The sequence below is a fragment of the Anolis sagrei genome, chromosome 5 (genome assembly GCF_037176765.1).
Source record: "Anolis sagrei isolate rAnoSag1 chromosome 5, rAnoSag1.mat, whole genome shotgun sequence".
Taxonomy (NCBI): Eukaryota; Metazoa; Chordata; class Lepidosauria; order Squamata; family Dactyloidae; genus Anolis; species Anolis sagrei.
Window position 1 is genome coordinate 160,135,262 of NC_090025.1, and position 25,314 is coordinate 160,160,575.

A 25,314-nucleotide genomic window follows, 5' to 3' on the forward strand; every position below is an offset into this window, starting at 1 on the left:
CCATTTTGTCCAGTGAAATGGCCGTGTGTTCCCCATGCCTTCCTCAGAACTAAACTCATCTTGTTTTAATAGCCATGCTTTCTGCCGCATTAGTTGTGTCTGGCAGTAATTTATATAGGGAAGTAATGTGTTAAGTGCACATATATACCAAATAGACCCCCTTTATGAAACACAAGACTAGGCTATCTAGTGGGTGGGATGCTGTGTTCTCAAATAATATGCTGTGTCCAGGTTGGTTCATCAAGTTCTCTGCTATGGCTGACTTCACTGATTGAATTAGTCTGCAGTGCCTTTCATGTTCCTTGATTTGTGTTTGTTAGGCCCTTTGTCTTTACTCTTGTGGCTTGATCTTGGTTTTGCAGCCCTTCTGATGTCCAGAAATGCTGGACCACTCTTAACCAGCATGTCAGATTACACAGAGAAGCCACTGAAATCCAAAATCATATGGAAAATTTCAACAGAAAGGAAAAAACCATGAAAATGAACAAAATCTGGCTACCAGTATTTAAAAACTCAAGAATCAGGCGAGTAAATAAAGAGCAACACTCAAAACCAGGGGAATTCTAGACAGGAAACAATGAGGGCTAGCTAACACCTCCCAACAAAGGATTCCCCCAGGCAGGAAGCAGCCAGGCTTTGAAACTGCAAGGCTATTCAGTTCTAATCAAGGTAGCCAATTACAACATTCTCGCTTGCCTCAAACGGACAAGTGTACTTTCACTCACCGTGGACATTCCACAGATAAATAAACCCCACTTACCTAGTTTTCAACAGACCTCACAACCTCTAAGAATGCCTGCCATAGATGTGGGTGAAACATCAGGAGAGAATGCTTCTGGAACATGGCCACACAGCCCGGAAAACTCACAGCAACCCAAAGTTAATAATAATGTCTAGTTCCTGAGGGTAATACACATTGCCTTAGTTTTTGTTCACTCAGGCAGATTTAGCTTTAGTATCTTAAGACTCAGATTGATTTGCAGTTAAAACAAGCCAGTTCTGTGAAGTTTATTGTACATGAAAGATATTGGCATCCCTAGTATTCGTATACATTAGCATCCTTCACATTCTCTTTACGAATATATAGCGTCTGAATCGGAATTGGGACTGGACTGCCCTGAGATTCTTTGGAATAGAATTTTAATTCAGTAACTTGTGCAGTTGAGACAATGCTTTTCCTTAGGACCAAGCGAGTGCTTCACGTCCCTTAGTTCAGCATCAGCGAGACCCAGTAAAAAGCCATTGGTACTTGGATATTTTGTGTTTTATTCAAATTTAAAAAAATAGACAAATAGGGTGCATTGTTGAATAATGAGTTGCGAGTATCCCATCCATAATGTGCTCTGACACACACGCAGAGAGATCTCAAAGCATACAGCACATACTCTCACTACTAAAGTGTAAGGCACTGTCCTGATAATTGAGTTTTTAATACCGACAGCTAGATTCAAAATTCAAGAATACACACAAACATGCAGGTTGCCCCAAGTTAAAAACAAGATAGGGTCTGTAGGTTTTTTTTTCTTAAGTTGAATTTGTTTGGAAGTCAGAACAGGTATGTTTTTTCAGTGTAGCTCCAGCCAAAGAAATATATTAGTTTTAGAGGACAGAAGGGAAGGTTAACACCCCTGTGGTGTTTGTTTTGCAGTCGTAATGTAAAATAAACCATGTGTAGTTCACGTTTGGTTAGCCCACACACTGCCTTGCCAGAGAAAGAAAATATGCCACACAGGTGAACAGTAAATAGTTTACTCTTCATAGTTCAAAACAACATATTTACAATGTGATCAGTTGCATCAACTCACATCATGTCCTTTGATGAGAGATTTGAAATAGTCTTTCTTTGTCCAAGTTGAATAAACTTCAGCAGCTCATGAAGCAAGAGCACACTCCAAACTCTCTCTCTCTTCTAAGCACTTACATAGCCCCAGCCTGAACAAAAATGTAACAGTAACCAAAAGACCCAGGCTTGGCCAATCTGCTTCATGCATCTTATTTTACAGTGACACACACAGAAAGATTCCTTGCATGCTCCAACAGATTTCAGCTCACTTTCTGTCCCTGCGATAATTGGATTTCAAAAAATGTGGCTTGTTGTGGAAACAAGGATTGGTGCTAAAGCTTCAGTGGAGACAACTTTTCTCCATAATAATTCTTTCAGGAGTGAATTTCCCTTCAGAGGGCAGATTTCTCACACCTAGTAATACAGAGCAACAACTCAGGATTTGTTTGTTTTTGTTACTGTGTCAGGAGCTACTTGAGAAACTGCAAGTCACTTCTGTTGTGAGAGAATTGGCCGTCTGCAAGGACATTGCCCAGGGAACACACAGATGTTTTACCATCCTTGTGGGAGGCTTCTCTCATGTCCCCATATGGGGAGCTGGAGTTGACAGAGGGAGCTCATCCACACTCCCTGGATTCAAACCTGCTACCTATCAATGTTCAGTCCTGCTGGCACAAAGGTTTAACCCATTGCACCACTGGGGGCTCCAACACTTACTATTTACTTACTTAGGTGATCCCTCGTAGCTTGAGGACGATTGTCTTCCAGATGTGTCTTGGCGGTGGTTCTGTAGGTGGCTGTGGAGCCCTATTCTTAATGTGCATGTTCTCCCGCAGTGAGGACATCGGTTTCCACACGGAAGGCAGTCCTGGTCAGGGTTGGCTTGACGTTCCTTCCTCTTGGCATGTTTCTCCCTTTCACCCTTAATTCATGCCTTTTCAAATTCTACAGCACTGCTGGTCACAGCTGACCTCCAGTTAGAGTGCTCAAGGGCCAGGGCATCCTGGTTATCGGTGTCTATGCCACAGTTTTTGAGGTTCGCTTGGAGCCCATCTTTACATCTCTTTTCTTGCCCACCAACATTCCGTTTCCTGTTCTTGAGCTCAGAGTAGAGCAACTGCTTTGGCAGACGGTGATCGGGCATTTGGACAACGTGGCCTGTCCAGCAGAGTTGACGGCAGAGGAGCATTGCTTCAATGCTGGTGGTCTTTGCTTCTTCCAGCACGCTGACATTTGTCCACCTATCTTCCCAAGAGATTTGCAGGATGGGTTGTAGGTTTTTTTTGGGCTATATGGCCATGTTTTAGAGCAGTGGTTCTCAACTTGTGGGTCCCCAAATGTTTTAGCCTTCAAGTCCCAGAAATCCTAACAGCTGGTAAACTGGCTGGGATTTCTGGGACCTGTAGGCCGAAACACCTGGGGACCCACAAGTTGAGAACCACCGTTCTAGAGGCATTCTCTCCTGACGTTTTGCCTGCATCTATGGCAAGCATCTTCAGAGGTTATGAGGACCTCACAACCTCTGAGGATGCTTGCCATAGATGCAGGCGAAATGTCAGGAGAGAATGCCTCTAGAACATGGCCATATTAGGCCGAAAAACCTGCAACAACCAAGTGTATTTATAAATATGTGAGAGGAAGCCACAGGGAGGAGGAAGCAAGCTTGTTTTCTGCTTCCTTGGAGACTAGGACGCAATGGAACAATGGCTTCAAACTACAAGAGAGGAGATTCCATCTGAACATGAGGAAGAACTTCCTGACTGTGAGAGCTGTTCAGCAGTGGAACTCTCTGCCCCGGAGTGTGGTGGAGGCTCCTTCTTTGTAGGCTTTTAAACAGAGGTTGGATGGCCATCTGTCAGGGGTGATTTGAATGCAGTATTCCTGCTTCTTGGCAGGGGTTTGGACTGGATGGCCCATGAGGTCTCTTTGATTCTATGATTCTAAGTGATTCCAGCCATGAAAGCCTTCGACAATACGATTTGTAGGATTTTTTAGAGGCAGTGCTGATGGAATCGTTCCAGGAGTTGCATATGACATCTGTAGACCACGTTTCACAGGCGTATAGAAGGGTTGGGAGAACAATGGCTTTATAATCAGTTCTTGTGGGTTTTTTCAGGCTATATGGCCATGTTCTAGAGGCATTTCTCCTGACGTTTCGCCTGAATCTATGGCAAACATCCTCAGAGGTGAGGTCTCTCACCTCTGAGGACGCTTGCCATAGATGTAGGCGAAATGCCAGGAGAAATGCCTCTAAAACATGGCCATATAGCCCGAAAAAAACCCATAAGAACTGAGTGATTCCAGCCATGAAAGCCTTCGACAATACAATGGCTTTATAATCAAGCACCTTGGTCTCCCTACGGATGTCCCGGCCCTCATTCCAACAACTCAGGTATAGGAACTAGTCTCTCCATTCTCAGCTTCCACTGTAATCCCTACTGCAGATAATTGAGCAACTAGATCCACAAGAGGCTTGAAATAGTGCCTATTTGATTCCCAAAGAATATGGCAGATCACCCATCACAGGAACGCCTCCTAACCTGTTACTCTGGGTTGTAGGTTTTTTGGGCTATATATATATGTCCTTGCTTTAGAAGCATTATCTCCTGATGTTTCGCCTGAAGCTGTCTCAACCACCTAAGCCACCCCCAGGGCCCAAGGAGACCATTCACAACCTCCTTCCAGGGCAACTCTTTCTTCCTTGCAACCAGGGCAGAGGGGGGTCGGGCAGATCATGGCACCCGAGCATCCCGCTAAGTAGGCGGGTCACTCTGGGGACGACCTGTACCCGCTCAAAAATTCCTCTCACATTTGCAGTGAGGACCCGGGCGTCACCCCGGATCGTTATTTTCCTTACTCATAAGTTTAAGGCATGAAGGTTTTCTTCCAAAACAGGGAACGGACTTCTTCGCCACTACGTTTAAGATTAGAACGAATCCCTCGTTTGGTTCTTACAAAACAGTCGATTTTTTAAAAATACGAGCGGTTGTTTTCTAACTCAGGTTTTGTTATGTTAATAAACAAGCCAAATAGAGCGGAGAGATACAGAAAACACCACTTACTCTCCGCCTGGCGCGATATGCAAATATAATATCCGCCGCGAAGGTTCATGGGGACTAGCTACCCAGCGCGTTCTCTTCCACTAGGGCGGGGGGATGAGAGAGAGAGAGAGGGAGAGAAAGTGTCGCGCGAGACCGGAAGTAGTTTGCTCTCACATCCGGGCTTCGGTCGCAGCGACTTATCTCCGGGCCTAGCGACAACATGGCGGACCTATCTTTGGATGAGCTGATACGGAAGCGCAACGTTAACGTCAACATGAAAGGAAGGTAAGCCGTGGGATGTAAGACGCGGCCCCGTTCTCCCCCGAGGAGCCACGCCAGCCCTTCCCGCCCAGTCGGCGGCCAAACGAAGCCTAGCTTCGGGAGCCCCTGGCCCTGGGTTCCCTTCCGGGCTCTGATTGGCCCAGCGCCTTGTCAATCCTGACCCATTGGGGTGTTTTGCTCTATGGAGCCGTCCTGAGGGGGCGGGAATAGGAGGTTGGGAGTGTGGAAGGAGCAGGGGCTGCCTCTGCCTGGCTCCAGGTTGGGGAGCTCCTCAGATATTCAAATAATCATAATCCAGACCCATTGAGCTTTCTTCAGGGGCAAGGGCAGGTCTCACCCGCCCATTCAGGGCCCAGCCATGGGCTTCTCCAGTGCCTCCTCATCTTCCAATATTGTTGGCCCTCCACATTCATGGATCCTGCATTCACGGGTTCCACTCTCCATGGCAGGAAAATGAATACCCCCTCCAAAAAAATATTAATTCCTTAATCTTGCCACTTTTTATATACTATTTTGTTAAGCCATTGTATATAGCAGGCATGGGCCAACTTGGGCCTCCGGGTGTTTTGGACTGCAACTCCCACCATTCCTAACAGCCTCAGGCCCCTTCCAGCTTAAGCGGCTGAGGGGGAAAAGGAAAGGGCCTGAGGCTGTTAGGAATGGTGGGAGTTGCAGTCCAAAACACCTGGAGGCCCCAAGTTTGCTATATGCTAATGCTCACACATCCATGGACATTTTGGTATTCATGGAAGACCTAGAACCAAGTCCCATTGGAAGCCATGGGCTATTGTATTGATTTACACTGTTTGTCCCAATCAGAGTTGGAAGAGACCTCGTGGGCCATCCAGTCTAACCCGCTGCCACGAAGCAGGAAAATTACATTCAAAGCACCCCTGACAGATGGTCATCCAACCTCTGCTTGTTGTTTATTCGTTCAGTCGCTTCCAACTCTTTGTGACCTCATGGACCAGCCCACTCCAGAGCTTCCTGTCAGCCGTCACCATCCCCAGCTCCTTCAGAGTCAAGCCAGTCACTTCAAGGATACCATCCTTCCATCTTGCCCTTGGTTGGCCCCTCTTCCTTTTTCCTTCCATCTTCCCCAGCATCATTGTCTTCTCTAAGCTTTCCTGTCTTCTCATGATGTGCCCAAAGTACTTCATCTTTATTGTTTATATGTGAGTTTTTGTTTATATATGAGTTATATTAATTGTACTGTTTTTATTTGCTTGCTATTTCGTTTTTACTGATGTGTTGTTGGGCTTAGCCTCATGTAAGCTGCCCCGAGTCCCTTTAGGGAGATGGTGGCGGGGTATAAATAAATTATTATTATTATTATTATTATTATTATTATTATTATTCATCTTTGCATCTAATATCCTTCCCTCCAATGAACAGTCTGGGTTTATTTCCTGAAGTATGGACTAGTTGGATCTTCTTTCCATCCAAAGCACTCTAAGAATTTTCCTCCCAACACCACAGCCTCTGCTTAAATGCCTCCAAAGAAGGAGCCTCCACCACACTCCGGGGCAAAGAGTTCCACTGCTGAACGACTCTCACAGTCAGGAAGTTCTTCCTAATGTTCAGATGGAATCTCCTTTCCTGTAGTTTGAAGCCATTGTTCTGCGTCCTAGTCTCCAGGGCAGCTGAAAACAAGCTTGCTCCCTCCTCCCTATGACTTCCTCTCACATATTTATACATGGCCATCATGTCTCCTCTCAGCCTTCTTTTCTGCTATGAAAGTGGCCTCCAAAAGATCTTGCCATTCCCAGAGATGTTATCCCACACATCTCCTCAGAGGAGTTTGCAATATATGGCTGGCAGTGATAGTACGGAAAATGCCATGTCTGTCATATGCAATGTTTGAACTGTAATGGGCCTCCAGGATTGGACCTGACTACGGCCTAAATGAATTGATACCAGATGGGATTTTAATCTATTGAATGTTTAATTGTGTTTTTTGTTAGTCACTAATTATGTTGATGTCGGTTTTTATAATTTATTATTAGATATAACTATGTTTATGATGGTGCTGTATGCTTTTTATATGTTATTCACCACTTTGAGTCCTAAGCTGGGAGAAAAGCAGGACATTAATAATAATAATAATAATAATAATAATAATAATTATTATTATTATTATTATTATTATTATTATTATTATTATTATTAATGACATGGTGTCGTTCCCCTCCCTTTAAATACCACAGACCAGTGAATCCCAAACTTTTTTTAAAACCAGGAACCATTCCCCAACATTATTACCAAAAGGGACTGGTTAGCTCTGCAGAAAGGAGCAGAAATAAAATAAATAAAATAAAGAGGAAGGAGGTTCGCGGACCAGATTTTTGTTTTTGTGGCCCACTGCTGGCCCACGGCCCAGAGGTTGAGAACCACTGCCATAGACTCTCAGTTAACAGGCACCCATGGAGATTGGTAGATGCCAGATCAGTGTAGTTTCTGATTGTTGGAGTACTACTGTTCAGACTTCATTAATATTATACACCATATTATACCATGGCATACACTCTGTATTTACTTGATATGAATATTGAAAAACAATAAGGAAAAGCACCGGGATTGTGGCGCAGCTGGCTGAGTGTCAGCTGCATTAAAGATCACTCTGACCAAAGGGTCATGAGTTCGAAGCCGGTGGGTTTCCAACCAATTGTGTGTAGCCTGTTGTCGACCTTTGCAACCCGAAAGACAGTTGCATCTGTCAAGTAGGAAAATTAGTTACCACATTAAAGTGTGGGGAGGCTAAAATTAACTAATTTATGAGGCCATAAAGAAGACTCCAGCAAAGCATTCCAGAGGGGAAGCATGCGGGGAATGCGGAAGTACTTCATCAGCGTCGCAGATGGATGATGAAAGCGACAGCTCCCCCAGCGGCCAGAAAAAGTTAAATAGCCTCTGTGTATGTCTGTATACGTTTGTATGTCAAAAATTGGCATTGAATGTTTGCCATATATGTGTACACTGTAATCCGCCCTGAGTCCCCTGCGGGGTGAGAAGGGCGGAATATAAAAGCTGTAAATAAATAAAATAAATAAAATAAATAAATAAAAGCAAACACAATTTTAACACTAATTTACTGTATTATAAAAACAGGATTTAAAATATTTAAAGCATTTAAATTTTAGATTTTTTTTTGACAGTTGCTTAAGCATTCCAGTTGTGTTCCTGTTAACTGAGAGCATACTGTTATTGCTGCCTGAAGAGACTTCTGCAGTTGTTTGTGCAGATGAGCGAGCCCTACTTCCATTTGTCCATCATTCACAATTCTTTATTATTTCCAGAATTTTCCTGAAATTGCACCCTCACTAATCCACTTTCCCCATGGACACTTTAATTTTGAGTATCCTGTTCTCCTGTCATCCTGGCGTGACATATGGTCAGTTATTTAACTACGTTGCCAGGCAAATTATTGTTATTTGGGTATCCTAATAAGATCGGATTGAGAAAGGATGTTCTTAATATTGGAAGCATTCCACCAGGATGTATGTCCAGTTTCCTTAAGCACTTCCTTCTAAGATTTAATGAAATATGAGCCTGAGCAAATATTATTCTGTACAAGCGAGCTATTAGATGCCTTACCTTCACCAACGTTATGCAATTGCTCTGAAAGCTTATTTCAGCAATATCCCAGCAGTGCATTTCATGACAAAACATTAAGATAACAATCAATCTTTGACTTATTTCTTGTGCAGACTAGAGCACCCAATGCCATATCTTTGCCCAGTGCCAGAATTACTGTTTTATGGTTTGACTCAAAACAGAAGCAACACAATTCCTATGTAGAAGCAACAGATGTCTGTACTTCTCAATGAATGAGCTCATCCTGTAAAGAGCCATCTCAGACAAAAGGATTTCTGCAACATCCAAAAAAGCATATCTACACACAAAAGGAACACCTTGTTCATGAAGATGTGCCTACCTGAATTCTGGCCAATGCGTGTCATAAAACTCTTTTGGTCAAGTTCCCCAGCAACTGGCATTACATACTTTCTGGTACTGAGGTAACATAGTACCACATGACTGGTAGCCAGCAATGTGCCTATTCACCATAGTCTCATCCAATGTACTGTAAAGCTGTCTGATTTTGTGGGTATCACTACATTTTTTGCAATGAATTCTATAATTCTATAACCATGCGCAGTGTGAACAGGTTATTCTGTTCAAATTCTCCTATTTAGTTCCATTTCATGGCCATGTTTTCTAAGGAAGAAACAAAATTTTTCACATCAAGCTTTATTTTATATACTTCTATGATGTCTCCTTTTCTGATATAAAGAAATTTTACTTCAGCCATGTTTTATCATTTTTGTCTGCCTACTTTACACCCTAAGAAAAGTTTGCTAGACATATGTATTTATGTGAGGACTGAAGGGTCCAGCCTATCTTTGAAACTGCATCTCCTCCTGTGAACTGGCGCAGGCTCTGAGATCTGCTGTGGAGGCCCTTCTCTTGGTCCCACCATTGTCTCAAGTACAGTTGGTGGGGACGAGAGAGAAGCTCTGTAATGCCCTCCCAAGAGAGATTAGGTTAGCCCCCATTCTCCAAACCTTTCGATCTAGATGGGCCTTTCACCTTGAATAGTGTACAGTGGTTGCATGTGAAGACTGATTGTTCACTCCAGCACTTTACCCATGGGATTATTGCATTTTATAAATTTTACAATTTATCATGTTATGTTATGTTTGATGTCTTGCGGTTGTAATTTTATGTTGTTATTTTTTTTATGCGTATGTATTGTTTATTTTATGTGCAGCACTCTGGAATGCTTTTGTGAGCCACCCCAAGTTTCTTCGGGGAGATGGTGGTGGGGTATAAATAAAATGTATTATTCTTATTTATTATGAAGTGCCCATTATATCTCTGGAATTTTATGTCACATTTTTGAGTTGAGCAGCTTCCTTTTATTTTAATACATGACACAGTTTTCATAGACAAAGATGTAACATAGAAATTTTTATTTTGAATTTTGGAAGTCAGGAGAGGCAAACTGTGCTAACAATTGCTTTTGTCCCAGGTTTCCTTGATTACTTTCAATTTATCCCTTTTCTTTCATCAACTCTGGCTTTCTTGTGGCAGGGCTTTAACATTCCTACATCATTGTCCTAGTATCCTAGAGCTGTGCTACTTAATTGTTTTTAACTTGTTGAAATATTGTGGATAATACTTGCTCTTTCTGCTCCAGACTGAACACCAGGCCAATTTTTGGAGGCATCAGATCTCGAATTGGAGTCCAACAAACTTTTCTAAGCAGACCAGCACCAAGTGTTGGTTTCCAACGGACATTTGATGCACGTCAAAAGATTGGCCTTACGGATGCCCGACATAAGATTGGGGTGAAAGATGCCAGAGAAAAACTGCTCCAGAAGGATGCCAGGTTCAAAATCAAAGGGAAAGTGCAGGATGCTCGGGAGATGCTGAATTCCCGGAAGCAGCAAAGCGTTGAGAACGTGCCCAAAGTTGTTGATGCCAGAGAGAAGATTAGTTTGAAAAGGAGCACTCCAACTATAGCTACTATGAACACTGTTGTGGAAACAGTGACCCCTGCCATGAAGATCACAAAAACAATCCAAGTAGGTTATGTTGGTTAACACCTTTTTGTTTTTGTTTTATTGTTCTTTAGCTTCCTGATACTAGCACTTTGTGGTAGGAGCTGCTAGAAGGATCCCTTTATTGTTTCAAAAGATATTATTAGGAAAGTGTATTTCAGTATGGTTGTGATGAAAGAAATCATTGCCTTTGGTTTTGGATTTGTTTTATTCCACAATTTGGATATAAATCACAGGATGAAGTGTGTGTTCATTAATATTATCTGGCTAAGATATGTCTTTGAAAGGTGTAGTCTTCTGATTTTTCAGTCAAATATAAGGGAATTTTGATGCTCTTCCAAACCAAAATATAGAGTTCACTATTCTTTGTGGTTTTCAGGTATCCCCGAAAGGCTCTTGGAATATATCCCCCATGGATACAGATGGGGCCATACTGTAGTATACAGAGCTGAGTGCATCTGTGTAAATGCACCAAAACACACAGACCAAGTTCACACTTTTCAGTCCTGCCCAAACACACCAAATCAAGCCAGTCTTGCCCTCCTCTGCCATAATTTCTATTAAACTCTATACATGGATGGCAACTTTCTGAAAAGGAGAGCTTCTGATCATAAATGCTTCCTTCCAGTTTTGAACCCTGGAAAACGGATTCAAATAATTCTTAAAGTCTCTGGCTGTGGTGGAAAGGTGTTGCTAAATATTGTATTGTAAGCGCTATCAGCCCTACTCAGCATACCAGATGTGTAGAATGGTGAGAATTTATGGTTCCATAGCCCAAGAGATACACTTCTTTCCCTGTACAATGAACGGAGGAGTTTCCTGCCCTCAGGAAATGGCTCTTCATGGGTAGAGAGTGACAGGAAAGTTTAGAAGTCAGATAAGTGTGCCTCCAGTCCAGGGTTTACTCTATACAATTTTTAGTGCTATGTCTGTTGCAGTTGCATTTTTCCTTTCCAGTCACATTTCTAGGAAGACTAGTTGTGTCATTTTGTATAGCATTTTATTGAGATATATAGATTTCCAGTAGTGACTAAGTCCTCAGGAGTTCATTAAATGCTCCATAATATAATGCTCCATTTGTTATTAGGAGTATTGAATAAGGACAGTCCAACTTATCCTAATATACGAATTAAGACTAAAGGTTTGCACATTTTGATGTCAATGATCTGTCTTTCTTCCAATCCCAATCACAGCAGAAAGCTGCAACTCCATCACACGTTCACCCTGCAGGAATGAAGGTCAACATAGTGAATAATCACACGCAAAAACAGGTATGTGTTGTTTGGTAGCAAGGCAAGAAATGCTGAGATGTTCTAAAATCTTTCTAATATTCAAACATGTGATTCTTTTTGGCAAGCATTAACATGAATTAACATGAGGCATTTAATGCTTGTTTGAGAACAAGATGCAGTGCACATCCATTCATAGGAGCTGCATGACTGCCTGTGTCACTGCTGAAGATATTGGTGAAAGTGAGGGAAACAGTTGAATAGTGAATGCCAAAACAGTGAAGCAGGCAGTCTTCCAACAGTACTAAAGGTTATCAGTAGATGGGTACAAACCAAATGAAAGTGCCCTTTCCCCCACAGTATTTGACATTATGATGTCCCACCAACAATGTATGACTTCATATGACATCACTAAGTCAAATCATCCACTTATCACTTACTAATCACTTACTGTGTTTGTATGTAGTGCCTGTATGACATGGAAGAGGATGAAGAAGCTGTGTCTCCCCTTCCTAGCAAACAAATGAAAATCACCACCACAAACAGCTTTCTGCACAGTGCGGTAAGAATTTGCTTTGGTGGGCTTCCCCAATCCAAGAGGGCACGCGCAGGCAGAGAGACACATGCTCTGTTCTCAGGCTGGATGGACATGTTGCCCTCATCTTTATGAACTTTATATATCTTTTCAGTTGTGTAGTACTTATCCCTCTGTATTTCAATGCAGATATGTTGGAAGCAAATACAGTATTTACAATAATTTATTTATGTATTTACCATATTTATACTCAGCCCTTCTCAATCCTGAAGGAGACTCAAGATTATAATTATTTCTCTACTGGTTCCAGGCAGAAATCTTTTCCTAGGGCGTCCATCTCCTTCCTTGGGCAAATCAGTAATTGAGATCTTCTCACTGATTCTAAATTTTCTAGATTTATTTGAGTTACAAATATGTAGGGTTCGGCAAGGATGGACCAAAAAAGCAAGTGGAAAAAGAAAGCAGATCTGGACGTCTTTCCAGTCTAGTCTGAAAAACCCACATCACCATGTTTCTAGAATTGTCATAATTTGAAAATGTACAACTTCCTTTTTAATTTTTATCATCATGGAGGACCATCAGGCTGTTACTGTGAAGAAGGGCACTTCTGTTTCAAACTTGATGCCTGCTCTGTTGGATCATATTGCCTTGTTTGGAACAGAGTAAGTGTAGATCAGCTGCAAATTGATACCTGCTGCACTGTTACCCCATCTCCAGAGAGTCAGAAAGAATGCCATATTTGCCTGCTTGAACCCATGTGCACTATTGACCATGTTTAGAGACCTATCTGGTATTTTGAGGACCTAGTGATTTGTTTCACCCCAGCACCTTACTGGATTGATGTTAGTACAGTTTATTTTTATAGCTGCATTTTATTGCATCTTTCAAAGGGGTTGGGGTGTTATATGATATTTTATGTGATCTGTTTACATGTTTTTGCTATTGTGCTGAGTGCTTTTGTAAGCCGCCCCAAGTCCCCTTGGGGTGATGGTGACAGCTACAAATAAAGTATTATTATTATTATTATTATTATTATTATTATTATTATTAATCACAGGTTGTGGGTACAGGTTTAGTGCATTATCGTCTTTTCTATGAGTGCTTCATTTTATGACATAAGCATACTGTATTGTTCTATCATTACTTCTGATTTTGTATCCTGCTTTTTCACATAATGTAACCAAAGTAGCTACGACAAGAAAAACAACACAAATCTATATTAATAGAATAGTGCTAAAATGCTGCATTACAGTAGCTTTCCAGTAATAACATTGGTGCCCCTTACTCCTGGTTTGTGCAAAACAAGTGTCACATTCAAAAACAGCATAGACAACTTACTGCAGAATAGTGCTACTGGACCTAATAGGATTAATGTGCTAGAAATAGCTGTAGGTTGAGCCCATGTCTTCCACCTTTATGGAAGTTGTTTTATTTTCTTGATTCTCTTTCCCTTCCTTTGTTTGCCATAAACCTTTAAATGCTCCATTACATTGTATGCAGAGGCGCAGGCATGGTCTGGGTTGTGCCATTATGGTGTCCAGTGACATTCTGTTGTCAAAACACCAATGAAAATGGGAATTTGGTATATTGTTCAACATCTGACAGGGAGGATAGAAAGAACCATAAAAATTCTCTTTCTAATGTGCTATTAAGACACAGACGTGTTTTTCCTAAAATTATTTTACAGTTTTTTGATCGCCATCTTATACCTAATTTGTTTTTCCTGAAAGTAAATTTCATTGAAAACACTGGGGCTCATTTTTAGGAATAGATGTACCAGCTTGCACTGTTTGTTTATTTTGGTTTTATTTTCTTAATTTTTGAACATGCTTTAGTCACATCTGATTTCAGTTTCATGATCATCATGGTATTAATTTTATAGCTAAACTACAGCTTAGTTTAGTTAGCCTGTAATTCTAGGTTTAGCTGTTGATTGGTACATCAGTAGGGCCCTCTGGTGGTGCAGTGGGTTAAACCGCTGAGCTGCTGAACTTACTGACCAAAAGGTTGGTGGTTCAAATCCAGGGAAGCGGGGGTGAGTTCCCGCTGTTAGGGCCAGCTTCTGCCAACATAGCAGTTTGAAAACATGCAAATATGAGTAGATCAATAGGTACCGCTTCTGAGCTCCATGCAGCCATGCTGTCCACATGACCTTGGAGGTGTCTACGGACAACACTGGCTCTTCGGCTTAGAAAGGGAGATGAGCCACACCTCCCAGACTCAGACAAAACTAGACTTAATGTCAGGGAAAACCTTTACCTTTTTACTGGTACATCAGTGAGAAGACCTTAGGGTCCATATATTTTCCTTGTATTCCTGTCTTACTCTATTTTGTAGCCTTTTGCAATCATTCTTTGTCATCCTTATTTAAATGATAAAAAGGGAGCTGATAAGCTTGCAAATTTTGTACTATGTTTAGAAGCTTAGTTTTCTAATTTGTAATTCTGCACCAGAAGTTGGTAAAGTTGAACACTCCATACATTGTTGGATTATCGCACTCATCAGCCCAAACTCATAGCTAGTTGTGAGAAATCTAACTGCATTTAGTCTACCCCATTCTGTAATTCTCCTTTAATTTTGGTTGGCATTCATGAGCAGAAATCCTCTTTGTCTTGGGTAGTAGATACTTTTTTATTTATCAGTCAACTTGTTAAGCTGTCATAGTTTTCCATTTTATTGTTGTAAATGTTCCAGGTGTGTTATCTCAAAACCCCAAAACACTCCCTGCCCACATGCCTAAAGCCTTAAACAAAACAGCCCCAAATTTATGCTCTTGTCCTACAGAAGGGTTCTGGGTTTGTTTGTTTTTTCAAATAAAGCAGAGGTTTTGATACTTTGATTCATTTTTCTTTCTGCATTGCTATAGAACTAAATTTACCTTATACGAGTTTGTCTGTTTTTTGCTTTTTCTGAAATCCTTTACTTTTGAAGCTGTTATTTTGCTTCGAATGGCTTGACATCAATTGTCCTCAGCAAAAGTGTATTTTTACATGTTATTGTTCTCTTCCCTACCCATTTCTTCTTCAGTATTTCCAAAATATTGTGCAAATAGCTTATCTTTGTAATTGCTGCCTTCATGATTTTTCCTTTTTTTGAGTAGTTACACCAGTAAATAAAAACTTCACTTTTATTTCAAATTATCTAGATTTCCTTGTCCCTCAGAATGTGATTTGGACAGTGTCAGTGGTCTAAGGCCCCTTCTACACTGCCATATAATCCGGATTATCAAAGTAGATAATCCACATTATCTGATTTGAACTGGATTATACGAGTCTACACTGCCATATAATCCAGTTCAAAACAGATAATCTGGATTTTATCTGGCAGTGTAGATACACAGTGGAATTTAAAACTGGATTATATTTGTTGCATTGGTGTCAGTGGGCCTTTCAACCAAGTCTAGATCCAACCCTGGATTGGATAATTACTTGATATCTTCTGTGAGGTGTACTGTTCTCTACTGTACCTTAATGATAGGGTAACTCTTCTGATTAGAATGCTCTGTTCTAATTTAATTTGGTAAAATCATAAGAATTAGACATGTTTTTATGCAAAATATGGAATGCTTTAGCTTTCATAATACTTTAAAGTGCAAGTTCCTCTGAGCTAGATAACAGTTGATCCTTTTAAAGGAAATTCCAAAGAAAGTTATTTGGTGCATGCTAGACTGTATTAATTGACTTACGCAGCCAAGGAATGAGCATCCACACATTTTTTCGATATCACACTTGCTGTATTTCTGTAGTTAAACCTTTTTGAAAAGGGTAATTGTGCTGATTGCTTGCTGTTGTTTTAAGGGAGAGAAGTTGGTTCTTGTTGTAGCACTCGCAACAGTCAGGGATTTCTGCTTTTTTCTTACCTAGGCTGGACTCAGTGGCAATAAATTCTCTCTATCAAAGACTGTCCCCCTCACAAAAGTGGTCCAGAATGACACCTATACGGCGCCCCCAGCTCCACCTTCCCCCATCCGGACAAAAGGCCTCACAAACATGTCTCGGACCTTGGTGACAAAGGAAGAACCCCCGAAAGAACCGGCTCCTGTTGAGGTGAGTCAGACACAAAAGATGGTCTCATATTTAGTCTTTTTCTCACCAAAAGTTAGAGAAGTAATAAAATCTAAAATCCCTTTTGTGTTCATAATTTAATTGTAGTAATTAACAGACTAGTAGACGTCTTGTAAAGTTAACTTTGAAAGTTGGATTTTGATGAATCTCACTATTTTGTCTGTTCCCCATCTCCTCCAATATCCTCTTTATTTCATATTTTAATTTCCATGGGTCATATCTATTGTCATGGTTAGACTCTTGTGCTAGCTGAATGCTGACCTGAAGGTTGGCGGTTTGAAATCCATGAGATAGGGTGAGCTCCCGTTTGTCAGTTCCATCTTCCCATGTGGGGACACGAGAGAAGGCTCCTCACACATCTGGGCGCCCCCTGGGCAATGTGCAGATGGCCAATTCTCTCACACCAGAAGTGACTTGCAGTTTCTCAAGTTGCTTCTGACACAATAAAAAAACTATTCCAACTAACTGCACATGTATTTTCTTCTTGACAGCCGGTCTTCAGCCCATTAGAAGGTACTAAAATGACTGTGAATAATTTGCATCCTCGAGTCACTGAAGAGGACATTGTTGTGAGTATTGTATATGATTATAATCCAAAACTAGCAAGTTTCTTCTTCTGGAGTATGCAAGATAATTTATGTACTTTTCATGGAGCACTTGAGGAGATTTTAACTAATAGTCGCATTAAAGAGCTGTGCTCCAGATAACTTTGAACAATTAAATTGTTTATATGAATAATATAAGCCATTGACTGGACTTTACACCTTTCACTTCAAGGTCCATATTGGTCTAACCTCCGTTCCTGGAACATTTTCCTTCAACAGGCTGTATGAAAAGACATGGCATGTCTTGCATTAGATGTAGGCATTCAAACTAAATGTCATGTGTAAATGTTATGTGTGCTTGGAAGGTAGCCTATTTATATTATTGTGATTCAACAATACGAGGATATTTCAGAGGAAATATTAGCCTTGATTGGCAATGGGCTGCATATTATGTTGCAAAGTGTCTGCTTCTGGTGTTCCCAAAAGTATGGTAGAATACTCTACCAGGAGCATGACCATCTTAACTATTGCCCTTTGATTAATATATGCAGTGTGACCATATGGTTCTTATTCTTTAGACCTATAATCTGGACACTTTTACCTCTTCTGATGTAGTTTTAAGAAAGATAATGCTTTGTGATTATAAAAGCTGTACAAAGGCGCCCACTTATAGGATGGAAACTGCTTCTGGACATCACATCCTATGATCTCTTCCTCTATGGCAGGCAAAGAGGATGTTTGACTTACCGTCAAACATCCTTCCTTAGCTACGTGTTTGACTTCCTTAGCAGCGTGATAAGTTCTTGCTGCTAAGCAAGGAGCAGGCTTAGGGTTCCATCATTCACATCTTTTCTTACTTTTCTTCTAATTCTCTTGTCTGTCCCCGACCCCAAAAGTATCAAGCATAAGAAGGATAATAGATTGTTTGTAGAAACTGGATGAGTGTATGTCTCTCACTGGTGGTCCCAATGTACGAGGGTGGATCAAAAGGTTTTGCCTCTTGTGTCATAAAAATATTTAGCTTCAGATTCATGGTTCTGATCAGTCAATTGGAAGAAGAAAAGACTTCTATTTATTTATTTACAGTATTTATATTCTGCCCTTCTCACCCCACAGGGGACTCAGGGCGGATTACAATGTACATATACATGGCAAACATTCAATGCCATAGACACACAACATATATAGACAGACACTCAGAGGCTATTAACATTCCAGCTTCTGGCCACCAGGGGAGCTGTTGCTTCCTCATTCTTTGCATATTTCCTGGAGATTTTTATGGCCTCGTAAATCAGTTAAATTAGCCTCCCCACAAAGTGGTACCTAATTTTCCTACTTGACAGATGCAACTGTCTTTCGGGCTGCAAAGGTCAACAACAAGCTACACAATTTTGGTCGGGAGTTCACTCCGACCAGGGCTGGCTTTGAACTCATGACTTTTCGGTCAGTAGTGATCTTAATCTTAATGCAGTTGACTCCCAGCCAGCTGCGCCACAATCCCGGTACTATATCAGTAGAGTACGGTTTCTTCTATCATAGCATGCATAGATAGTCCGGTCGCTGTGAAAGAAATAAAAGTTAGAGCGATGGAGGCATTACTTTTTGCCCCACCCTTGTATATGTGTATATGTTGTAGTCCCAACATATATGTGATTTAAACTATGTTATGCTCCACCTCAAGCCAAAAGGAGAGGCAGGTAATAACTCAAAATTATTATTATTATTATTATTATTATTATTATTATATTTAATGTTTAATCAACATGGTCCTGGCTGCCATAAAATATTGCAGAAGTAGCCCTTGAAAATATCTTTTTCTATATTTCACATGAGCCAGCATGATCTAGGCATGTGAGTCTTGGACTAGATCTCTGAAAAATCGGGGTTCAAATCCCTGTTTAGCTATGGAAACCCACTCAGTGATCTCAGGGGAAGTCAATTTTTTCGCATTGATTGGCAAACTCCCTCTGAACAAATCTTGCAGAGAAAACCCCATGATAGCATTTCCCTAAGTTGGAAATTACTTGAAAACACAGTGTGATTGTTTCACATGCTGTGATTTTCTAAAGATGTGATCATAATCCAGATGTAATCAAAAACCTTGTTTTTTGCTAAGGAATTGTTCTGTGTGTGTGGTGCCCTGAAACGAGCCCGTCTGGTGCACCCTGGGATGGCTGAAGTGGTGTTTGTGAAGAAGGAAGATGCCATCACCGCTTATAAGAAGTATAACAACAGATGCCTAGACGGTGAGTGTGCGCCCCATATAAAATATAGTAGGGCTTCCCCCCCTTTTATTGCAGAAATCACATGTATTGCAGAAGTATCTACTATCTCTAGGAAACCAAAGTGGTATTTATGACTGCTGAGAGAAACTGGGACCAGTTCCCAGAAGCTGTTGTTGTTGCAGGGGGTTGGCATATTGCCATAGAGATAGTACAGAATGAAAGGGAGAGAGACAGTTCAAGGATGCAGATGTTGACTTGCTATGTTTCACCAGGTGGGAATATAGATAATTAGTGAGAATGACCTTCCCTGAGAAATAACAAAAATTTGGTGTTTCAGAATTTGTATAACTAGTTGGGGTGTTTCTGTTGTCCATAACAGTTAAGAAAATAAGAAAATATTGGGTTGAGTCTGTGCAAGTCTATCTAGCTCTACATTTTCTTCACCATTTGGGTGTGGGGAGCCTGCTAGTTCTGTTTTCTTTCTTGTGTTCTCCAACAGTTGATATACAGAGGCATACTGCAGCTTTGGATAGATGAAGGGCTCTCTCTCCTTTAAATTTTGGGAGCTTTTATTTATTTATTTTTTCAGAAGAGAGGCCTCTACTACCTGCCAGGCCTTTCCCCAAATGGGATCAGTAGTGTCACACTTTGGAGAAGGAAAGTCATCAAGGAAGCAGGGAAATAAAGTATAAAAGGGCCATTATTTCTTGCTCTTGAATTAGATCGCTTTCACCTCCTGTCAAATTTGTAACTTTGGGTTCACATTATAATGGTAGTAGCTGAATTCCTAGAATCATAGAGTTGGAAGAGACCAAGGGTCATCTAGTCCAAGCCCTGCCATGCAGGAACACCCAGTCAAAGCACTCCCAACAGTTGGCCACCCAGCCTAAGTTTTTTTAAATTGAATTACTTCTAACCATCATTATTAAGTTTATAGGGAAAAAATTGAAGAGTTTACAGTAACTTTGTTTGAAATTGCTCAGGTTACCTTATCTGTACCACATTCACACAGTGGTTCATTTCTTGTGTTCTTCCTCATCAGGGCAGCCAATGAAGTGTAATCTTCATATGAATGGAAATATTATCACATCAGACCAACCTATCTTGCTGTAAGTACTTCCTGGTGTCCTTTAACAAAACTCTGTTGTGATGTTTGGCTTTGTGGCAAGGGATCACAGAAATCTTGCACCCTAGAAATACATATCATTGTGTGTCGGAATGAAAATAAAAGCACTGCTAAATCCTATTAAGTTTTCATAGAATCATAGGGCTCCAAAATGATCTAGTCCAATTTCCTGCCACACAAGAATACAGAGCTACACAGAGATGGAAATAATAATAATAATAATAATAATAATAATAATAATAATATCTTTATTTATACCCCGCCACCATCTCCCCCAACGGGGACTTGGAGCGGCTTACATGGGGTCAAGCCCGAAAAACAAATTACAATACAAAAATACAAATTGCAATGAAATAAACAACATAACAATAAAGTATAAAGCATCAAAACATCTAAACAATATACACAAAACATAGAAACCAAACATAATAACAGAGAGCGGGCCGCATGTACATAAAATGATTTAAAAACTCAGGGTGAGATAAAGGGGCAGAACTCATAGACAGAGAAATAAACAAACTATCGTACGGGGGGAGAGAACTCCTGGGGCAAGAACATTCACCATCCGTTTAAAAACCTCCAGTGAAGGAGAATCCATCACATTCTGAGGCATTACATTCCACTGTCAGGAAATTTGTCAGGAAATTCTCCATAATATTTAGGTGGGATCTCCTGCAATTTGGTGAATGTCCTAACTTGCAGAGCACTAGTGAAAAAAGCTTTGCTTCATCTCCTACATAACCTTCCTTCAGATATGAGATGGTTATTCTTGATATTCTCTGCCATGCAGCCCTTTAGCCATTCCTTGTAGGGCTTGGTTTCCAGACTTGATTATCCTCCTCTGGACATGTTTCAGCTTGTCAACCTTCACCTTGAACTTAGTGCCAGAGCTGAGCATAGTATTCCAGGTGAGGTCTGATCATAGTAGAATAGAGTGATAGTTATCTCAGTCTAGACACTATACCTTGCAACCTTGAATTCTGTTGCCTCTTTTGGCCATTGCATTACACTCATGTTTAGCCTGTGGTCAATTAAGACACCTAGAACTTTTTTGCATGTAATATTTTCATGCCATGTGTCATGCATCCAATATTTGTTCATAAATGTAGTACTTTACATTTCTTCCTGTTGAAATTCAGTTCATTAGTTTTGGTTCAGTTCCTCAGTTCTCAACTATTACTGAAATCAAAGGCTACTACATCACGAAAGTCACATTATGTGAGGGTTTATGTATTAAATACTAATCTAATCATAAGGGAGCAGTATCTAAAAATGTACAGCTGCTGATTGAACAGTCCTACAAAACAGAAATCTCTTGGAAGCAGATCTAGGTATACAAAGGTTTGATTGAAGGGGTTGTATTTATTGATCTCCAATTTTGCTTTTAGCAACTATAAGTGACAGCACTTCCTGCGATTGTAATTCCTTTCACTTCTTGGCATGGTTCAGAATACAAATTAAAATCCGTAGAGGTTTTCTTATTTGTTTTCCCAAAGGCAAAAGGTGTTTTTTTTTTTATCCAGAGGCAATAAGCACACAAATGGTTATAATACTATAAAGATATTTATTAAAGAAGCAGGCATGATAACAGAAGCATAGGAAAGAAACATGAATAAAACAAGTTTTTCCTCAATCTGTTTCTGGGAACCCCTTGAACTAGCAATGAGGACAACTCCAGTTTTGGCCATTTATGTAGCAGTGTCTGGACTAAGCCTATATGTGGTTCAATATGAAGCTGATCTGTATAGGTTCTTATACCTTTCTCAAGCCTAATTAATCACTGTTGTTTTCCATCAGCCAGCTGGACTAAAGTATCCTCCCCCATTCTGTCCCAATGAGTTCTTGATCATGAAAGAAACCCTAATTTTCTCTTAAAGGAGACTTCATTCCTTTAAGGCAGTGTTTCTCAAACTCTGCTCCTCTGGGTGTTTTGGACTTCAGCTCCCACAATTCCTAACAGCTCGTAAGCTGGCTGGGATTTCTGGGAGTTGAAGTCCAAAACACCTGGAGGAGCAGAATTTGGGAAATACTGCTTTAGAGCAATGGTTCTCAATCGTTGGTCCCCCCAGGTGTTTTGGATTTCAACTCCCAGAAAATCCAGCTAGCTTACCCGCTGTTAGGAATTGTGGAAGTTAAAGTCCAAAATACCTGGAGGACCAAAAGTTGACAAACACTGCTTTAGGGCAAGCCTTTTTTAAGAGGTATAGAAAGAAAAAGGAGCAATTGGCATAGAACAACGAGGCAACTATGTACACCACCTGGCTTGCTTCATTGAGATAATTGTAATCTTCCACAAGGTTTTCCCTACACTATCCAAAAAGAGAGGAATGATATTTGTTACAGTATTGGTTCTGTAATGAAACTGAACATTGTTGTCCTCCATAGCCGATTGAGTGACACTCCCTCAGTGAAGAAGGAAGGGGAGCCACGTCGCACAAGCACAGGAGCCTCCTCCAATCCACCGGCTGAAGTGGATCCCGATACCATCCTGAAGGCTCTCTTCAAATCATCTGGGACTTCGACTTCAGTGCAGCCAACAGAGTTTAAAATCAAACTTTGAGAAGTGGCAGGGAAGGAGTGGACTGGAAAACTTTTTGAACGTGGGAAATGGCAGAGATAAATGCGGGAACACAGGTGTTGTGTTTGACCGTGCCGAAACATTTGTTTTTCTACAATTGCTACCTTCCTGTACAGTAGCGTTCTCCTTAAATGTGTGTGTTCTGTTTTCATAGTTGAAGTTTCTGTCCACTTATTTCTAACAAGATAATCATCCCTCCCTCCAGTGAGATATATCGCCAAGCTTAGCCCATGTAACTCCTTTGTTTCACAGCCCCAACCCTTCTACAGTATCCAGCTAGTAAAAGTGTACTTAGCAAAGGGCATGGTGAACATCTATTGGAACTTGCTTCCTTCAAATAAAAAAAAAACTGTTCATAAAACATATTTCATTTTAATGCCTGGAGATGAGGCCAGGTGTGACACTGTATTTTCATACATTTGGTAATAATTTAGTTCTCTTGCGTTTGGGTAATTAGTAGAGGAGAAACAGCAAAAGCTCCATTCACTGCACCAGCAGATGGAAAGGACTGTAAGAAGTGAGAATATATATAAGTACAAGAACATCCTCTTCCTTACCATGGAAATAATTTAATAGTACCCCTAAAGAAGAAATCAACCCTGTCATTGATGCAAATTTCAGTCCAGCTTGTCTTACAGATTCAATTATTCAATGAGAATGTTTGGGTTTGGTTCAGATAGCATTAAAATGTTTCATTTTCTCACATCTGTGATTATGTTCTCCCTAACATTTTACTGAGAATAAGTATGTTAGGGAGGACAGTATTCTAGTTTAGCTTTACAGAAAAGGAGGTGTGCTACAGGCCCTGCAAGGAGTAGTTTCTCATGTTGCAAGCCCTGATAGAATTGGAGACACACCTACACTTCGTTATATTTAGATTTTTGGGAGAGGCAGAGGTATCAAAGCAAAATATAAGCAAAGAAAAGTGCAAAACTAGTGAAACCTGGCCGTTCCCAATTGTCATCTTTTACCCCACAGAAACGGTTACTCTTTCTAGCTGGAATTGGTTCAGTCAAAGGCAGAAAATGATCCTCACCTTGTGCCCTTAAGAAGTTATCATTTGTAATAACAGCACATTTCAATGCTCCACTGTGTTTGGACAAAACTGCCGCTACTCTGCAGCACTATTGCTTGTTTGTCCTCTGTGAAAAGTGGCAAGTGCTATTCATGTCGATACAGAAGAGATTTGTCCTGGAACCGGGAAGGGGGCCGAGAGGAGAAAAATTCACTGACATCATTGCTAAGACACAATTCCTTTCTGCAAGCATCGCAGATAATCATTGGGAATGGAAAACTGACCAATATTTTTTGATATTTTATATTAAATCAAGACACAAATACCTATGGACTCCGGGCTGAGGGGTTGAATTTTTATCCTCCCAGCTACAAGATTTAAGCTTTTCTATTAATCTGTGCTGAAATGCTGTGGTTGTAAAAAAGAAAAAAAGACTTGCTTTCTTCTGTTGTAGAACCTGCTGATGGGTGGCTTCTACTTTCCCTTTGCTCTTCAGTCTGTATAGTCTTAGTTTATTCTAGCACCGACACTTGAGATGCGTCATACTTACAATCCTTTAGGATGTGGAAGGAGCTTTTTTCCCCCAATAAAATTTGCGGATCTTGGTTACTAATTTTGGACTGGTCATAATTAAACCTGTACTGGGGAGGTGTGCTTTGAAACGTCAGTTCTTTTGTGCCGAACAGCTTGTTCCTTGTTCTGGGGTTTCACTTGCAACTGTGATCAGCTACAAGGGAAGGGAAGGTTGGGGCTGGAGGACTCTTATGTACTACGTTCCATAATAAACATTTGTTATACAGACTGCTCGGATCTGCCTTATTGAAAAGAGCAAGATTTGTTTTAAAGTCAGTGAAGTACATCTATGTTACTTTGGAGATCTTTTATCTGAACCAGCCAAACTTCAAGTTTAGGTCACTGGTCAAAGCTGACAGGTTGGCATGCTTTCCCGTGTATGGGGAAGACTTCATGCCCTGAATGAAGCATGTGAGAAGGAAACTGTTCAGATTGGCTTTCAGGTATTGAGCGCTTGAGAGTTTATGGGGGAACAAATATTGTTTGTGTGGTTCAAAACAATGTAAAAGAATACATGTATCCATACATCCCAAATCACGGTAGGCTCTTAGAAATTGTGGGAGTTGGAAGTCCAAAGCATCTGGAGGGCCAAAGTTTGCCCATGTTTGTTGTAGAGCAGTCAAAAGGTAACCAATGAACAAGTCCACATTATTTGCTACAAGGTGACATCTGTACTAGATTGACATGATTCAATTGAAATTAGTGTGTTTATCTGGTGGGGTTCCTGTCCCCGGTTTCTCTTCCTTTTTCCTCAAAC

General features: G+C 40.7%; 1 protein-coding gene and 1 non-coding gene across 3 annotated transcripts; one reads left to right on the plus strand and one right to left on the minus strand.

Moving 5' to 3' along the window:
* Positions 1–4,507: 4,507 nt before the first annotated feature.
* LOC132777382 (U12 minor spliceosomal RNA) lies at positions 4,508–4,657 on the minus strand. The gene has a single exon (XR_009631670.1). It is a non-coding gene; the product is annotated as a U12 minor spliceosomal RNA (small nuclear RNA).
* Positions 4,658–4,951: 294 nt separating this feature from the next.
* Positions 4,952–24,785, plus strand: POLDIP3 (DNA polymerase delta interacting protein 3). 2 transcript variants are annotated; one of them, XM_060777171.2, is made up of 9 exons: positions 4,952–5,109; positions 10,304–10,691; positions 11,864–11,938; positions 12,363–12,458; positions 16,295–16,477; positions 16,987–17,064; positions 19,157–19,286; positions 20,308–20,374; positions 22,777–24,785. In XM_060777171.2, the coding sequence occupies exons 1-9, from the start codon at positions 5,045–5,047 to the stop codon at positions 22,949–22,951; spliced, it is 1,257 nt and encodes a 418-aa protein (XP_060633154.2). In that variant the 5' UTR covers positions 4,952–5,044; the 3' UTR covers positions 22,952–24,785. The 2 variants fall into 2 exon arrangements, with proteins under 2 accessions (XP_060633154.2, XP_060633153.2); XM_060777170.2 differs by having other exon boundaries at positions 4,953–5,109; positions 11,861–11,938.
* The last annotated feature ends 529 nt before the right edge of the window (positions 24,786–25,314 follow it).

What these genes read in the sequence shown, in the direction of transcription:
- POLDIP3 (XM_060777170.2), top strand. Translation starts at nt 5,045, where the DNA reads ATGGCGGACCTATCTTTGGATGAGCTGATACGGAAGCGCAACGTTAAC. An exon ending in TCACTGAAGAGGACATTGTT is followed by an intron (nt 17,065 to 19,156) that starts GTGAGTATTGTA and finishes TTTTTTGCTAAG; the next exon opens with GAATTGTTCTGTGTGTGTGG. An exon ending in TCAGACCAACCTATCTTGCT is followed by an intron (nt 20,375 to 22,776) that starts GTAAGTACTTCC and finishes TGTCCTCCATAG; the next exon opens with CCGATTGAGTGACACTCCCT.